Source organism: Rattus norvegicus, chromosome 5 (assembly GCF_036323735.1).
Source record: "Rattus norvegicus strain BN/NHsdMcwi chromosome 5, GRCr8, whole genome shotgun sequence".
Lineage (NCBI taxonomy): Eukaryota > Metazoa > Chordata > Mammalia > Rodentia > Muridae > Rattus > Rattus norvegicus.
Window position 1 is genome coordinate 127,623,987 of NC_086023.1, and position 17,795 is coordinate 127,641,781.

Below are 17,795 nucleotides of genomic sequence, written 5' to 3' on the forward strand. Positions count from 1 at the left end.
TTGTTCTCCATTCTTTAACCTGGCAATCTTCGTGGCAGCTCCAAGGTATGGTTACAGTCATCTCTTTCTGTTTCTCCCCACCTGAACAGTGGGCACCTCTCTGAGCTTCCCTGTCTCTGATAGGGGCAGAATTGCCTTGAGGCTTATAGGTAGCTCCCCTTGGTGTCTCTGACTGGACATGACAATCCCTGGGGCTTCTCTAAGAGGTACCATTTCCTAAACACACAGGCCCATGCTACACACACACACACACACACACACACACACAACTTCCATCCTCTGCAGTTCCAGGAGGCAGTCCTGAGGGCTATGAAACACTCAGCGTGCTTCAAATAAAAAGCCCTGTGAACTTCATGCCTCAGTAGCATCTGAGAGCCCCAAGTACTGAAAACCCCTGAGCTGTGAGATGTATGTAGGGCCGTGAGTTGCCCTTCACTGGTCTTCTGGAACCTGGGCAGGATTAGATGGGTTCCTCACTGGTAGCACAGAGGGACAGCATGGCCTGCGGGAATCTCAGGTCAATCCAGAAGACAGGATCTAAGCAAAGGTAAAGAGGAGGTGACATGGGTTGGGTGGGGTAGGAGGACCATTGTGGGATACGAATGGGGACAATAGGAGGGGACCCCAGTCAGTGCCAGGAACCGACCCAGATCCTATCAGGGGTCCATGGAGGGTTGCACAGAGGCAGGACCATGGCTGCACTGTGGCAAGAGCTCTGGGACTTTGCATGGAAGGAGACTAGGATCTTGGGGGCAGGGGAGAACCTGGGGCAGGAGTCTAAACAGAAGCCAAGGGCTGGCTTGGAGTCTCCTGCTGGCCTTCCAGGGCAGTGGGATGGTCATAGGAAACCAGTCTGGCCCATGCCCATGCAGACAGCATGGCCTTAGGGCCCCCCAGCTTATGCTCCTTGAGGTCAACTCCCCCACCCCTAGTTATTGGAAGGGAGACCTTGCTTGCTGTGGCCCATAGTACCACTTGGACCTGCCTAACAGCAGCCATTTAGGCTGGCCCTGGGACATGCCATCTTCCTCTCTTCATTCTCCTGCCCAGGACAACCTCTTGTGTACCCCTGTCCACGTACTGCTTCTGTGAAGCTAAGCTATGACAGCATTCTTGTCACAGCCAGTGTGAGCTAGAAAGACCCATAGGGTTCAGTCAGTCCCCTTTTGCACACAGGAAACAACTGGCCCATACGCTCGACATGGTGGCAGAATGGGGACAGCTCACCTCTCCTCCCCCAGACTAGGTTATCTGTAGCCTTCAGACTGCAGCCTGCCCCTTACCTACTCACCCTTCCCATGGCAGGTCACCTTCAACAGTGGCCTCTTACCTTTCCCTCATTTCCCTCTGATGTTACAGAAGCCATATGCTTGTCAGATCCCTGGCTGCTCCAAGCGCTACACGGACCCCAGCTCCCTCCGCAAGCACGTGAAGGCCCACTCAGCCAAAGAGCAACAGGTGCGTAAGAAGGTAGGTGGCCACAAGCCCAGTCCCATCTCTGCAGAAACCTCTAATCCCAGCCACTTGTCCAGCATCAGACCAAGTACCCCATGTCAGTGTGTCTCTACACACATGTAAATGCCCACTGCCCTTCCATCTGCCCATGTCTGCCTCCCGCCCAGTATACCCTGCCCCTATCACCCCAAGTTGATAGACATTTGCCCACTAACAGACTGGCATCCTTAGCCATGGCACTGATACCCAGCTGTGGGCTAGGCATCGCAGGTCTAAAACAAAAGACATGGTACTCATTTCCAGCGATGTGAGGCAGATCAGAGGAGGCTCCTTGCCTCATATTAATGACAGCAGGGAGGTCATCTCTGGCACAGATAAAGGGCCTTGGCCCATCTGCATGAGAACAGAAAGGTCCCAGGAAAAAGGACCAGGAACCATGAAGAGTTAGGGGTGTGACCTCTGGTTCCATCTGCTGAGTCTGTCATGGCTCGCTTGGTGGCCCTTATGCCTCTGAGTCTCCTGTTCCTCAGTTGCTGGCTGGGCCATGGGTGCTGGTAAAGGCTGAGTGACAGGACACAAACATACAGGGGGTGGGCATTGAGTCAGGTAAGAAGTGTGTGCCCAGGGCACAGATTCACAAACATACAAGGGGTGGGTATTGAGTCAGGTAAGAAGTGTGTGCCTGGAATGACCACAGCACATGCAGAGCCAGTGTACTCTGTACATAGATGGGCAGTCCCATATGCTGGAAGCCATGCCTAAGATTTGAGCTGTGTCCTGAGGACATTCAATGACATCTTGAGAGCTCTCTGCACTGGGAGCAAGGGAAAGAGTGGAAATGCCCCAGGATAAAATGATGGAGACCTGGGCAGGGGCTGGGGGGGCATTAGGACCCCAGGGGACACATTGATGGAAGAGAGGATGTTTTGCATGAGAAAGCCAGCGATAAGGTGCTGGGGCCTCCAGGTCATTAAGCCAGGAACAGACCAGTACCTCAGAGCAGCAGCAAAGCAAAGCATCCTGACCTGTGGCTCTCAGTCTCTGAGGGCCATGGGAGTAGGGTTTCCTTAGATATCAGAGGATGTGAGAGTGAAGGGACAGGCAGGAGCCCCCTGGGACCACCAACAAGGTGGAAAGACACAAGACGGGCAAGCCCATTCGCTTGCTTACTCGATGCGAGCAGTGAGCTCAGACACTGCAGTAAATAAAACAGCAAAACCATATACAGACTGGGGGAGCAGATGGCTTCCGTCCCATGAATGGGCAGATGGAGACGGTACTGCATACACACCAACCCCATGATGGAGATGGATAGGACGGCAGGGTCATGGGTCTCCGTCCTAGAGGCACTGGGGGACCCATCTGATAGAGCAGAGGAGAGTGGAGTCAGTGCATGCAGCTTACTGGTGCGAATGTCACCACATCCTTAATTCTGAGACCTGGGCTGGGGGCTGGGGAGCATCAAGATCCCAGGGGACACATCAATGGAGGACAAGCTGCTAACCCAGTGGCTCATCTCAGTGTATGTGCCGTAGCTGTCATCCTGCAAGTGATCCCTTGCTTATGTCCATTTCAGATACGTGGGAACTGAGTCTCAAAGCGTTAATGATGTATCCCAGTCATGCAGCCCAGGACAGACAGCTGGAGTGCTAGATCCTGACACTGCCCTCGGCATAGGGGCCTCAAGGCAGCAAGGGATGGTTCAGGCTTCCGTAGGCTGGAACTAGGTGCCAAGGAGGCTGCTGTCCCCAGCACACTGGTGCCTAAGGCCCAGAATCCTGCCCTGGTTTTCCCAAGCCCGTGCTTGGCTCACATTGAACCCCCAGGGACCAGGGCTACAGATCTGCAAACTTCCCAACAATAAGCATCCATTAGAGCCATCGGGGGTGATGGATCTTTCTGGGTAAGGCGACCCTTGTATTATGACAAGCCCTTGGCAGCCCTGCTGCATTTTGGAGAGAATTAGAAATGCTTTTCTTCCTTAATTCCCCTCTCCTGCTGTTCCTAATCCAATCGACATTGCGGTCTGCAAGAACATGACTTGGCCCTCTTTTGCCAGAAACTTCATTTACATGGAAAACAGCTGCTGGGTCAGGCTCTGAGAGCCCGGTGCGAGACTGGCATGCCTTCTCCACCTGGGAAGGTGGCAAGCCCCTCGGGCCTGAATCTCAGCTGCCCAAGAACACGGGCAAAGCTCTGGGCTCCTCAGCACCTGTTTTGACCTGGTACAGTGAGCATTTGCACAGAGCCTTGGCTCTTGACTGCTAAGCTTTGGGATTCCCCTAGAAAAGGTTCATCTCCCATGCAGATGCCTGTCCCTTTGTCACCCCATGTCTTGAGAGCCCCACCCTGTCTGTTTTATCTCTACCTGGAGAAGTATGTTTGCTCCAAGGTGTCCTTAACCAGATCATTCCAGCCAAGCTTCACTGCTAGCCAGACAGCTCTGGTCCACACAGCAATCCACTGGGCCACTACTGTGACCTGGAGGGAGTCATGCAGCTGGAGCCTAGCCAACCCTACCCACAGTGCTTCACAAATCACCTTCTTGGCATCACATTACTGCCAGCCATGGCTGCAATAGTACAGTCAGTCACTGCTCCAGAATACAGGACCCAGAGCAGTTATTTATCCACTGACATACGGGAAATAAGAGGTGGCATGGAGCTGGGGACCAGCCCTGGACTCTTTCCATTGTCCCTCATAGTGACAGGGAGGATGGATGGAGAGAGGGGAGAAGGGATGGTTGCTAAGCAACACCACTCCTACCACCACAGGCTACCCTGATGGGAGCTGCAAACGCCCATTAGTTGCACTTGACCATCCCTCTCAGGTCACACCTCTAAAGCTGATCCCTCAGGTACCATGAGGAGACCCTTCCCAAGGGACATAGGACCCCAACTCGAGCCTGAGAGGCTCCCCTCCCTTCTAACCTGACTCAGTGGGCTAAAGGTATGCCCACCTTTCTGACATGGCTTCTCCTAGGAACAGCCTTTAGTAAAATCCTTGCACATCAAATCCCGTGCTGGCGTCTCCTTGGAATTCCTTACGGTGTCCACTAGCCCGCTTTCCTGATGAGGAAACAAATACAGCAAAGAAGTTCCTGCCTTTCCCACCTTGTCCCCCTGAAGCAAGGGTGACTGTGGGCAGGTGGCCTGACACTCACACTTCCTCACTCTTGCTCCCCAGCTGCACACAGGTGCCGATCCAGAGGCTGCCGTTCTGTCAGAGTGTCTGGCACTGCAGCAGCTCCAAGCATCCACACCTTTGCCAGCCAGCAGAGGGAAGGGCAGCCAAACCCTGAGCCAGGAGCTACTCCCAGGTATGTTCACATGACACAGGGCCAGAGCACAGCCAGGGGGGTCTTTCTCAGCCAAGCATCCCTCAGGAGGACCCCGGCATACTGTCGGCCCAAGGGATTATGGGTAAGACTTGTTGCAGAGTGCGTTGTCTCCTGGACTCCACTGCTTCTGCCCCCGCACTTTCAGAATGTCCTCTCACAACTCTTCTAAGTAGGTAGATGCCCATGAGTAACTCACCGTTGCCATAAGATGTCACCCACTCCCCCTTAGTCTGATGGAGACTTCCTGGATGCACTCTGAGCACCTATCTGTCCTCACTGCAGTAAGCCCCTCCCCCATCTTCCTTCACCATCATGACTCTTTTTAAAACGATTTATTTACTATATATAAGCACACTGTAGCTGTCTTCAGACACACCAGAAGAGGGCATCAGATCCCATTACAGATGGTTGTGAGCCACCGTATGGTTGCTGGGATTTGAACTCAGGACTTCTGGAAGAACAGTCAGTGCTCTTAACCACTGAGCCATCTCTCCAGCCCTACCATGATAGCTCTTACCCTGCTCTCAGAACCTTCCATCTTGTCCCCTCCTCCTAGAATTCTTCCTTGGGACTGTCAATTTACCTTCTGTCTCCCCACCAGCCTGTGGCTGGGAACTCCTCTGGAGAAAGCCCGAGTCTGTCTCATCCCAGAGTCAGCAGTACCCAGCTTGGGACACATGCAGAACCAGGCTTGGGGACCTGTGGCCCTGTCTGAAATACTGTGAAGAGAGTCTAGCCCTCTGAGTGTGAGCCAGTTCTTCCTTGTGGTGTGTCTACCTACATCTATTCACAGCGAGGCACTCCAAGAAGCACTGTCTTGCTCAGTGTCCAGCATGACTCCTTCAGAAGAGAAAGCTGAGGCTTTGAGAAGGGCGGGCCACTTAGCCGAAAGCACAGCCATTCACCGCTGAGCTCTGTGGGCCAGCATAGGGCTCTCTGGGCCTGACCCTGCAAGGCCCACTTGGGCAGCACTCGTAGCCAGTGGTCCAGCAAGAACAGCAGCTGCTGGCTGCAGGGCACACTCAGGCCATGGCAGGCATCCTGGCCTCGTGGCTTGGGAACGCTGCCCAGCTGCGGGCACATGGCCTTTAGATTCAGCGGGAGGTTCTTGGACTGTGCCTTCCACCCCTGAGGAAACCACAGCCGCAGAGCAGAGAGCTCAGTTGCCCTATGGGATTTCTTGAATTACTCCAACCATTTAGAGCATTTTTTATTTTCTAATTATATTCTTTCCCCCAACACTCAAGTAGTATTGGACTTTAGAACATGTTTGCACCCTAACCAGACAGCCTTGGAAGAGCAGGTTTTCACCCATTTGCAGGCCTACTGTGTGAGGACACCCCAAGGCGAGGGATGCACACAGCCCAGCTAGGTACCCCAAGTCCCAAAAGTGCAGGACTGGACGGGTCAGGAAGGGGCTTATTCTCCATCACTGGGACCCCAAGTGAGGACTCCAGAGAGGGGCACACTGATAGGGGCACAGCTGCCTGGAAACCTGGATCCTGCAGCCCCCATGTCCACCTTGAGAGAACTCACCGGGCAAGGACTAACCCATCTAGATCAGAAGCAGCAGGTCAGCTCAGGAGCCTCTTTGTCCTCACAGAGTTCTCTCTCTTAACCCATGGCATCTCATCCAGTTCCCAGCTACAATGGAAGGCCTCTGGCCAATATCATGCCTGCCTGCTGCCTAGTGTGGATTAGATAAGTCTTCTTCAGTGTCCTTCCCATGCCTGCTGTGAGGACAAAGCTGAAAATGCACCCCAGCGGCTATTCGGGGCTCTGTCTGCTTCCCACAGCTCGCTTCGCTGGTGGGTGGGGGTTGGGGGTGTGGTAGGGGGTTAGGGGGTTGCTTGCTTGAGCCCAACCTGTGTCCCTGAGGCCTTGCTCTTCATCGAATGTCCCCTACAAGCTCTGTTGAGGCCACCTCACACAGTTCTTCATACCTGCTATGCTTGCACTGTACTGGCCTCAGCTCTCCAACCCATGGAGAAGCGGGAAGGATAGCCTGCCAGTCGCTCCCTGGGGCTGGGCTGCATACAGACGCCTGAGGCAAAGTTGAGAACAGATGTTAGGGCCAGAGGTTAAGTGCTCATGGCTGATGATTGATGTTGCTGCTTTACAACCCAAAGAGGTGTGGTCTGAGGAGGCTACAGGCCCAGTCCCCACTTCCATGGCCCTTACGGTCCAGTGATTCTTCCGTCCCGTCCACTATCCATGTACACGCTCCATCACCGCCGTGCGTCTGTCTGGGGCTGTGAAGACGAAGGCGTCAGCCAGGACAGCAACAAAGGCAAGGGACAGATCCTAGGAGGATCGCAAGAGTCCAAAACTGAGGGGATGAGGGAGAGATGATGTAGGCTTGTCACTGCGTGCTCTGGGAGGGGACACTTACCTAGCAGGCGTGTCTTCAGCCCCCACAGGGTGCCATGACAAGTGGTGAGGATGTGAGAAGTGGGTGTCAGCGGCGGAGGGACCTATCAGCATTCCAGACTTCCCAGCTGTCAGGGCCTCAAAATTGATTCAAGATGGCAGGCGAGGGGTTGAGGAAAGCACAAAGCAGTGCAGGCTGAGCAGCACTGCACCAAGCTGCTCCCAAGACCTTCCCTCCAGGTACCACCTGACCAAGGCAGGGGGCCAAGTAGCCAGGACAGGCAGCGGTGGGTGGGCAGCCCTGCTGAGCCTGACAGTAGGGTTCTCAAGGCAGGGAGACAGCGCTGGGGAGGACAGCCACAGGGTGCTCCGTTGCTGCCCGGAGCCTGGGTGTCATGATCAGCTGGCTACAATGCCTGCAGCGGAGTCAAAATCTTCCTTGGACACTTTAGACCCAGCTCAGCTGAAGCCTCTACCTCATGTAGGCAACCTCTCCATTCGGAGCGTGATACTCAGGGAGTCTGAGTGTCTAAACTGTCAGATTAGGTGTGTGGAGAAACCTGGCACACAAGTATCATAGTTACCGACCATGATGACCTAATAATGGGACTTTTCCTAGTGCTACCTAGCCACAGCCACCTGTACCACAGATGCCGGTCATCTGGTCTTCAAGGCAGAGTGCTGCAATCTGATAGTGACAGCTTAAAGGTGTGGGGGCCACGTTATCATAGCTTCTTGGTGCTTGCTCAGACCTGTGGCCCAGCCCCATTCAATGCCCTGGTAATAGCCTCCCGTAGGTCTGGTCAGAATGCCCGGTCTAGGATGAGATAGCCTTAGAATGCTAAACAGCTGAGCTCACCCTGAAAGAAACCTGGGTGTTCCCAGGCTAGACTTTAAGTGGTCTTAAAAAGTTTTGGGGCTGGGGATTTAGCTCAGTGGTAGAGCGCTTACCTAGGAAGCGCAAGGCCCTGGGTTCGGTCCCCAGCTCTGAAAAAAAGAACATCCATTTCAAGAACATTAATAATTTCATTCAAATAAGCATACTAGGTTAGAAAGTGAAACTGGTCCCCTTATTTTTCAGGTAAAGTAGGGAGTATCTGAAACCTACCCTTGAACTGACGGTGTGACCCAGTGACAGAAGTCTTGCCTGGCATGCGTGGGGACCTAGATATTATCCCCAGCACCACAAGATAAAGCACAGGCCTTATGCCCGGAGAAGGGGTCATCCTCTCCTGACAGGGGCTCCTTAGTAATGCTGCCCTCTGTGGTCCCCAGACCCTCAGCTGGAACTCTGGACCAACATGTGACTGACCTGGAACTGTTGGTCTGTTAGCCCAGCAGTGTGACTCCCATCCTTGAGTGGGACTCTCATGTAGGCTACATGGCCTGCATAACTATGTAGGCCTTCTAGGATCCTTGAGAGTCAGCCCAGCAGGTCAGCCATTACTCTGCCACTGGTCACGGTGGAGTCCCAGGCTCTGCCTGCTTGTATCTGCAGAGGTGTAGTTTAGTTTATGCAGAGGAAGCCCCTCGGTCAAGTTCTACCAAGCCCTGAGCTTCTCTCTCCATTTTAGAGTCCTTCTGCTTCTGGGGATACGGAGTCATGCCCTGCTTTTCCACAGCAGCCCCATGGATATTTGAAGCCACTCACTCCAAACAAGTCTCCCATACTGTGCCTCTGACAGTCCCCACCATCTTCTCTGTCATTAGAGTGGCCTCAACTCTTGTCAGCCACAGTCTGAACCAGAGCGATGCCATCACCGCTCCTGGTGGAGTGTCCTGCTTGTCGTTCTCTCCACAAGCAGACAGTCACAGCTCCTGAGATGTTCTTACCCTAGTGAGTGGCCAAAGCCCAGTAACGTGTGTTTGGTTCCTTGCAGGTGTGTATCCTGGCTCCGTCACCCCACAAAATGGACTTGCTTCAGGCATCCTGTCCCCTTCCCATGACGTCCCTTCCAGGCACCACCCCCTGGAGGTCACCACTGGTTCCCACCACCACCTGTCCCCTCTGCCCACAGCTGAGAGCACCAGGGATGGGTATGTATGGCAAGCCAGTCCTCAGTGGGCATACCTGAGCAGTTGTGTGGGAGGTGGACAGGGCAGGTGCCTCACACCTGAGCAGTTGTGTGGGAGGTGGACAGGGCAGGTGAGCCTCACACCTGAGCAGTTGTGTGGGAGGTGGACAGGGCAGGTGCCTCACACCTGAGCAGTTGTGTGGGAGGTGGACAGGGCAGGTGCCTCACACCTGAGCAGTTGTGTGGGAGGTGGACAGGGCAGGTGAGCCTCACACCTGAGCAGTTGTGTGGGAGGTGGACAGGGCAGGTGCCTCACACCTGAGCAGTTGTGTGGGAGGTGGACAGGGCAGGTGCCTCACACCTGAGCAGTTGTGTGGGAGGTGGACAGGGCAGGTGAGCCTCACACCTGAGCAGTTGTGTGGGAGGTGGACAGGGCAGGTGCCTCACACCTGAGCAGTTGTGTGGGAGGTGGACAGGGCAGGTGCCTCACACCTGAGCACTTGTGTGGGAGGTAGACAGGGCAGGTGCCTCACACTTGAGCACTTGTGTGGGAGGTGGACAGGGCAGGTGAGCTGCACACAATCTGTTGTGACTGATGATAGCAGCCTACATTTATGTGTCACTGTCTAGGGTCTGTGTTCTGTGCCACCTTCTGTGTAAGGTGTTGGTGCCTCGCAGGGACACCCCTACCACCAGAAGCAGATATATTGGTACCCAGTCTGCTAGCTACCCACATCCTCCCTTCAGAAACTTCTGAGAAAATTCTGCTGTAACCAGGCTCTCAGGAGTACACCCCTCCCTGGCTCTTTGGACATTTGATACCAGATTTTCCATAGAGAAGCCAAGCTGGATCCTGTTGGAACCCTCAGAGCCTTCCACAGTGTGCTTCTTTCCCTACTGGTTTGATATGGGAACATGCTGCCATCCTCCTACATGATCAGAGGAAGTCCCAGTCCCCAAACCCCACCCACTTTGTTTATCACCAATAGTGACTTGCTTGAATTTGTTGCTCAAGGTCTGGCTCCAGCAACTTCCTCCTCCCTTGCCCTCCCTCCCCAAGGCTGCATAGCCTTGACCACTGTACACCTAGGATCAGTCTGGCTTTGGTACATCTGTGACTTGCTGCTCCTCCCTGGGTCTTCTTACCGTTCATTCATCTGTTCTTTCTGACCCCTGTGAGCAGGTCCCCGTGCTAGGCTACCTCTGGCTTTGTGTGAAGGGACACTGGGCAGGCTGCACAGTTCAGCCATAGAGAGAGGAGCAGAAAGGGCTTTGGAGGCCCAGAAAGGAAGCCCATGAGCCAGATGGGCTGCCTACAGGGGGTAGTGCTAAGCCAGCCTCCAGGGGCAGTTGGGCAGGTATGGGAAAGAGTGACAGAGACGAAGGTAGGCATGGTGAGAGCTGGGACACACTGGGCGAGAAACTATGATGTGGAAAGAGTCCTGAGCTGGAGAGAGACCACCAGGACCAGACATAAGGCCAGTGATAGAGGTATCCTAAATGTTAGGCCAGGCCAACGGCATGGTGAGGGGCAGTGAAGGGCTTGGAATAAGAGATGGCAGCCTGAGCTAAGGCTGGGTAGTTGGAGACAGAAACCACATAGCAATCATGGCACAGACTTGATCCTGGCTAGGTGAGGGGAACCCAGTGTCTTGGGCTCTCCCCGAACCTCTGTCTCTTCCTCCATCAAAGGCATTAAAAGGTTCTTCTCCAGAAAGGTGGTGAGGACCACCCACCTGTGCCTGGAGTTGCTTGTGTCACCTGGTACAGGTCCCCTCCCTCGTCTTCCCTTTCTGTCCCCATCTCAGGCCACCTGCTTAGCCAGTGGCTAGCCTCAACTAAGACATTCAAGCAGAGGCCCTCGCAGGGCATGTGCTGGTGGCTTGGCCTCATTCATCACCCGCCTGCCGCCGGCATAAGTACCTATCAGGAATGCCTAAAGTGAGAGGAGAGGCAGAGTGATGACAAGACAGGACCCGAGCCCACCCGCCCACCCCTGGCCTGCAGAGTGGCGAGCGCTGTCCCCAGCCGCCAGGCGCCCGGGTTCCGGGTGTCTGCTGGAGAGGAGGGCCCCACGGCTGACACAGCCTGGGGCTCGCCTGAATGGGTTTCTTTTTCAGCCCCAGAGGAGAGATGGGCGGGAAAGCCTTCAGCTTCTTCTGCTTGCCAAAACCAACAGGGACTGGCCACTTGGGGCTCCCCAGCGGTTTGCTGGGACGTTTAAATAGCTTGACAGAATTATCTGATTCACTCAAAAATATGCTAAGAGGGCCTGACTTCATGACCAAATGTATTTACCCTGGCTCAGAGGAGACACCAAATTTGGTGGGTTTCTTTCCCAGCCTTGCGCGAGGAAGGCATGGAGCCCTGGGGTACCAGCCAGGTCCAAGGTAACTTACACAGGCTTCCACTGAAGTTCAAGCATGTGTCTCTGGAGTTCCTTGCCTGGCTCCAGAGTGGTACCTGGCTCCAGGTGACTTTCTTGCCGTTGAAGTGGTGCGGGTCAGCCCACGTCAGCTGCGTGTGGTTGCGTTCTGTTCCATTTCACTGGCTGTGAAGGTGGCACAGGAGAATTTATGGAGGGTCTGGACAGAGAAAATAAACCTCGAAGGTGCACGTGCTTCCCCCAGATCCATGCCTGCTTCTGCACTGTACTTCATCCGTGGGGTTTGGGGCTGAGTGGTTTAGAAAGTTACCTTGTGGTATGCCTCAGGGCATGTTGGCCTGAAAATCAACACTCAGAGCAGGAGGATGGTGAGTTTAAGGGCAGCCTGGGCTAAACAGTAAGGCCCTGTCTGAAAAAGAACTTGTATATGGATGTTGGCCACTGTTTGCCACATGCCAGGGCCCTTTGTTGGTTCTGGTTATGCAGAAGAGCACGGCCAGCCTTCTCTGCAAGGCACAGCTGGGTTTTGGATAAGAAGGGGGACAAGCCAGACACCCCACAGTTCTGAAGGAAAGAGCTTCTTATCTGACCGCGCCTTGGCCTAAAGTCCAATAGGAGAATGTGGCCCGGCCTTCACAGTTGGTAACGCACAGAGGGAGACCCTGTCCCCCATGGTATGGAAACATTCACAGTTAGGAAGGTTAAATCCAGAGATTCAGTTAGGACTTGGCTCTTGAATTGCAGAGTCAGACAGTGACATCTCAAGTGGGTGGAGGATGGCAGTGTATTAGTGAGACTGCAGGAACAGGCTGCCAGGGCTGAAGGAAGCAGAAGATACCGCCAGTGTGTCCCTAAGATCTGCCACTCAGTCCTACTTCCTTCAGAGTAGGCACTAATCTGCCCTGTGGATCTAACTTCTAGTAGGAGGATGAGAAGAGTGTGCCCTGCTTGACAAGGTGGCCTAGAACCATGGTCCTGAATTTACTCTTCGCTTTACTGTAGACCAGTGGTTCTCAACTTCCTAGTGCTGCGACCTTTTAATACAGTTCATGTTATGGTGACCCCCATCACAAACTTATCTTGTTGCTACCTCATAACAGTAAATTTGCTTCTGTTCTGAATTATAATGTAAATATCTGAGAAGCAACCCCTTGGAGTCATGACCCACAGGTTGAGAAGCATTGATATAGGTGATCCAGGAAATGCCACAAGTCAAACTGAAGCCTGCTGGACTTGGCTACTGCTCTCACTCCCTCTGCAGTGCTACAAGCCTGAGTGTGGTTCAGAGTCCCTGAGCCCAAAATCCTTCCATCCCTGGATGTAGAACTCAGAGTTTGGGATGGAAACCTGAGTTGGAAGCCTGGCTTATAGGATCTGCAGTAAAGTCAGGCAGCACTCCTTCAGCATGGCTGCACCCACGGCACCCCTGCATCTGTCTTAAGCCCGGCAGTTTTAGCACGAGTGCTTCTGAAGAGCACAGGCTTGGGCTGAGGTCCCTTAAGTTACGTTGACTGTAACCCTTCCATCGGAGACACTATGCAATAGGAGACACATGGCAGGAAGAGAGGAAAAGAAAGGCTCTCTGAAATACACCGCATGGTGGAGTAAGACGCCAGCCCGCATGTCAGGGACACCGCCCGGCTACTTGTCCTTCCCTTGCAGCATTTATCAATGAGGACATGGGCACATCATGCTGGGTCATTTGCTTACACGGTTTTGATGATACTCGCATCAAAACTTGTGAGGCCAGTGCCTTGTGACCATGTGTACAGAAAGCCTTGTGCAGCCTCTCTGAACCTCGGTTTCCTGATCTAAAAAAGGGACCTAGTGAATTAGGCTTCAAGTGGTCTGTTCCACCATCATCTAGAATGCCAGGATGGCTCACAGCTGGAGGGCTGGTCACAATCAAGGGTGGATGGTGCTTAACCCATGATGGTGACGGTTGCAGCATGTCCAGTAAACACAGCACCCTGCAGGAAAACCGAGGCTCCCAACATCCAAGGTCTGTGTCTGGTGGAACTTGCCAGAAGTTTAAACTCTGGTCTGTGGATTTCCAAGACCTGAATACCGACTATAACTAAACTATAACTATAGCAGGAGGACCACAGACATGCCAGTGGCGTTGTAAATTATAGCAGGTGTGAGGTGCCTCTGTCCTGGCTGCCCTGAAGTCATATGGTACTCTCTTCTCTCTAGCCTGGGGCCTGGTCTCCTTTCACCCATGGTCAGCCCACTGAAGGGGCTTGGTCCCCCACCATTGCCACCAGCCTCCCAGAGTCAGTCTCCAGGGGCACAGTCATTCTCCACGATCCCCAGCAAGCCTACCTACCCACCCTTCCAGAGCCCACCACCACCTCTGCCCAGCCCCCAAGGTAAGCTGCATTCAACCACTTGTGACCCAGAGGACTGAGCAGGGGCCTGGGGGAGGCAGGTGTGTACTCCTAACAACAGGTTGGGTTCCAAGGACCACACTGGGCTGCTTTAATGACAGGTGGGAGAGGCCTGATGGTTGGAGGAAGACTGGATGAGTGTGGTGGATTTGGGAGGTGGAAGGCCAACCATCCCTCTTGTAGGTCTCCAGTGTGGGCCGCAGACTTTAGCAGACTACCTTTCCTGTGCTCTCTCCTCATTCACACCTTCAATGCCTGGACCAGACCACAAGGAGTGAGCCCCGGATGACCCGGGTGCTTCTGTCTATCACCACCATCCCTGCCTCCTCTTGCAGGCTACCAAGGCAGTTTCCATTCCATCCAGAACTGCTTCCCCTATGCTGACTGTTACCGGACCACTGAGCCAGCAGCCTCCAGGGATGGACTGGTGGGTGATGCCCATGGTTTCAACCCCTTGCGACCCAGCACCTACTCCAGCCTCAGCACACCTTTATCTGCCCCAGGTAAGCTGTCCAAAGCCTCCCTTCCTTGAACACTATAAAGGCTAGCCCTGTTTGGACTTTGTCCACTGTCTCATGTCTGTCTAACAGCCCCAAGTTGAGATAGAAGCAGAAGCTTGGAGAAGGCCAGACTCCCTGAGCTAGGGTAAACCCTTGGTAGAATGACTGCATTCCTGCCATAGCTCAGCCCAGCTGTATCTAAATGCTGTAAGTCCCTAGATTCTCTGAATTAGACTGGAACTTACGGTCCTAATGGAGTTTCATACTGGGTGTTAATCAGGCACCTGCTGAGCTCTGGCTCAGCGCAGCCTTGGACCCTGAAGATACAGCTGATCCCTGCTTCACAGAAGAGAAGCAGGAAGGGGCGGGCCTAGAGCATGCCTGCTCCCTGCAGGACCAGAGATCTGACAGTGCAGGGGATAGGAAACCTGATGCTCTAACCCTGCTGGGTGCAGATGTGGACAAGGAGGGCTGCATGTTGCCCAGAGCTGGAGTCAGGCTCTATCCAGCAGGCAGAGCAGAACTCAGAACAGCATATTATTGGTAGGTAGTTCCTCCTTCTGAATTACCTAAGCCAACCCCCACCCAATCAGCTCCAGGGTCCAGATCTAGTGAAGATCCTAAGGCTCAGGCCAAGGAGAAGGTGAAGCCCTGGACAGGGCTCTTGAGTAGCCTGTGAGCAGCCCAGTAGGGGACAGAGGACACTGGACATGGGGCCAGACAGGGAGGCCACCAGTAAACACAGACCTGTAGCTCCATCATCACTGGGGTCTTGGCTGCGTGTGCACCGTCCCACACAGGCTCTGTGTCTCTGTTCTCCCTTCCCGTTTTGTGGAGCACAGCTGCATGCATGTAGGGCTGGCCCTGGTGGTTCCGGGCACTTGGAGTACCACCCATGGCACATGCGCGTATTCTTAGGTTGTACTGATGGTCACATACCTCTCTCACAGTTACCTACCCTGAGACTCACATCTAACTCCACAGAAACACACGCACATGTGTGCCTGAGCATGTGGAACTGCTTCAGGTTGCTGTGCTTGTATGTACATAGACTTGTGTTTGAGAACAGTGAACACATCTGTGGGTAGATTTGGGCCACATATATACATAAGAGGGCCTGCACCCTCTGTGATTAGGGACCCATTCTGTGCCTATACTGCTATTTTTCATCATCGTGTGCTCCCTGCCTTGACCCAGGGGAGATTTATTAACTTAGCAGTCTGACATTAGTATAGAGAGGTCTGTCCCCAGCACCTATTCCAACTGTACTCGACTGCCTCACTGTTAGCCACCTCCCATAAAAATGTTAATAGTCCTAGGATGAACAAATATGTGGGCCAAAAGGCTTCAGGAAAGTTCACCCCATACCCATTTCATAGATGTGGGAGACTGAGGCCCACTTGTCAAAGCCACATAAAATCTTGACAGCATCTCAGGGTCAGGACATTGGATAGGATGATCTTTTCAGGTCTCTCTGCCTCAAGACAAGAGCCCCTGAGCAGTGACCTCATTCTGGAAACAGCATGTCCTCCAGAAAGGCCATAGAGCCAAATGGGCTTGCATTTAAGTGCCAGTCCCCTACTTACTAGCAGTGTGACCTTAGACATTTGCCCCTCTTTGAGCTACCCTTTCACTATGAAGACAGTGAGTCCCGTGTCACAGAACTGCTGTAAAGTTAACTTAATTGGGATTAATGACCACTTATTAAGTTTCAATAATGCTTGCTCTCCTCTTGAGGCATCTTGAGTCTTGGGGGGACCTGGAAGAATAGGGGAGCTGAGTTCCTTCTACCATTCCATGGTCAAAGACTGGGGAAGGATGTGCCAAGCCAGCCTGCCTGTCTTCCCAGCTCCCCTGGGCTCTTTGGAGTGCAAGACCCCGTGTGTCCTCTCCACCCAGGTCACCAGCACCCCTATCTGTGGGCCCCCTGAAAGGAACATAAGAGGAGAGATCCCGAGGATCACAAGGCCCAGCCTCTGGCACCTACCAACTCTGATCCCCTGCTCTCCCCACAGGCTATGAGGCCCTGGCAGAAACTCCATGTCCCACCTTGCAACCACAGCCATCTGAAGACCTGGTGTCCAGTGGTCCCGAGGACTGTGGCTTCTTCCCCAATGGGGCCTTTGACCACTGCCTGAGTCACATCCCCTCCATCTACACAGACACCTGAAGGAGCCCCACTCTACCTGCCTGCCCAGCTCCTGATACTACTTTGCCTACTTGCCATCAGCCCTGGTGCTTCCTTACAAGGGGCAGAGAGGCCACACCACAGGGGCACTTCCCTACCTGGAGGGCTGTCTTGTCTTGGAGCTGCCTGCCCGGAACTGTGGTCCTCTGACAGTCCCTTGACTGTATCTTCCTCTCTCTCCCTAAGGTTCTCAAATCACAGACCTCGTGTATATACAATGTACAGGACCTCTTTCCCGTCTCCCTGCAAGTTTTATATTTTTGGTTTTACAAGAAAAACATTAAAAACTGGAAACTAGACTCGAAGGTTTGGTTCTTCTTTGGGATTCAGTGTAAAGGCTAGGGGTCCAGAAGATCTCAGGGGAGTACAACGAGGAGTCCGATGTCTGGGCATAGCTGTGGGGATGGAAACCCTCTTCTCAATCCTTTCAGTGGTCCTTACAGACCCCAGGCCGTCCCAAGGCAACAAGCTAGGCAGAGGTAGTCCCAGGGCAGAGGAACAGAGAATCTGAGAGGTACTCAGAGACAGACATACGGACAGATACATACATATGTAAATACACACACACACATACACACACACACACACACACACACACACACACACACACACAGGGAGATGTTGTCATGGAGCACAGCATTCTCACCTTCTGCCCTCAGCCAGCTTTGGCTCTACTGTCTTGACTGTATGCAAGTCAGGGACACCATGGGACCCAACAGGCACCCCACAGACCATCTGGGTGCAGACAGCACTGAGACCAGGAGAACCCACACCCACACACGGCCCCAGCCTGTAAAGGAGGCCAGTCCTGAGAGTACCATGGCCTGCCTGAATCTCCTGTCTCTGGTGTCCACCTCAGACAACAGACCCCCATCTAGTCTGCAGAGTTGCCTAGAAGTGAACTTCACGCCAGTGTGTCAGTGTCACCAAGGAAAAGACGAAGGCAAGCGGCAAGCACCCCACTTGGTAGGAGACTAGGGGGGCTAAGTTCCCTACTCACCTGCTTAGCACCGGCCCTCTCTGACTTCAGAAATGCTCTCAGGAGGGTCTTTTCCTCACTAAGCAACAGCCACCAAGATACAGTCACACCTCAGTCTGCATGGCCGACTTTAATAGGGAAAGTGAGCGGGCAAGAACTTCCTTCTTCAGAA

General features: G+C 53.6%; 1 protein-coding gene and 1 long non-coding RNA gene across 4 annotated transcripts in view; one reads left to right on the forward strand and one right to left on the reverse strand.

Annotated features, from left to right (window-relative positions):
* The window catches only part of Glis1 (GLIS family zinc finger 1), a 189,996-nt gene extending 173,053 nt beyond the window's left edge, over positions 1-16,943 (forward strand). Inside the window, exons 6-11 of one of the 2 annotated variants that reach the window (XM_006238561.4) lie at positions 1,360-1,470; positions 4,642-4,774; positions 9,046-9,202; positions 13,763-13,938; positions 14,292-14,459; positions 16,472-16,943. In XM_006238561.4, the coding sequence (XP_006238623.1) occupies positions 1,360-1,470; positions 4,642-4,774; positions 9,046-9,202; positions 13,763-13,938; positions 14,292-14,459; positions 16,472-16,626 (900 nt within the window). In that variant the 3' untranslated portion in view covers positions 16,627-16,943. The remainder of the gene's footprint in view (positions 1-1,359; positions 1,471-4,641; positions 4,775-9,045; positions 9,203-13,762; positions 13,939-14,291; positions 14,460-16,471) is intronic. The other variant, XM_039111146.2, reaches the window with a different exon arrangement.
* Positions 6,877-7,716, reverse strand: LOC134486961 (uncharacterized). Of its 2 annotated transcripts, none has more exons than XR_010066567.1 (2): positions 7,188-7,716; positions 6,877-7,047 (listed from the first exon to the last, which is right to left on the reverse strand). It is a non-coding gene; the product is annotated as an uncharacterized LOC134486961 (long non-coding RNA). The 2 variants fall into 2 exon arrangements; XR_010066568.1 differs by having other exon boundaries at positions 6,877-7,099.
* Positions 16,944-17,795: the final 852 nt, after the last annotated feature.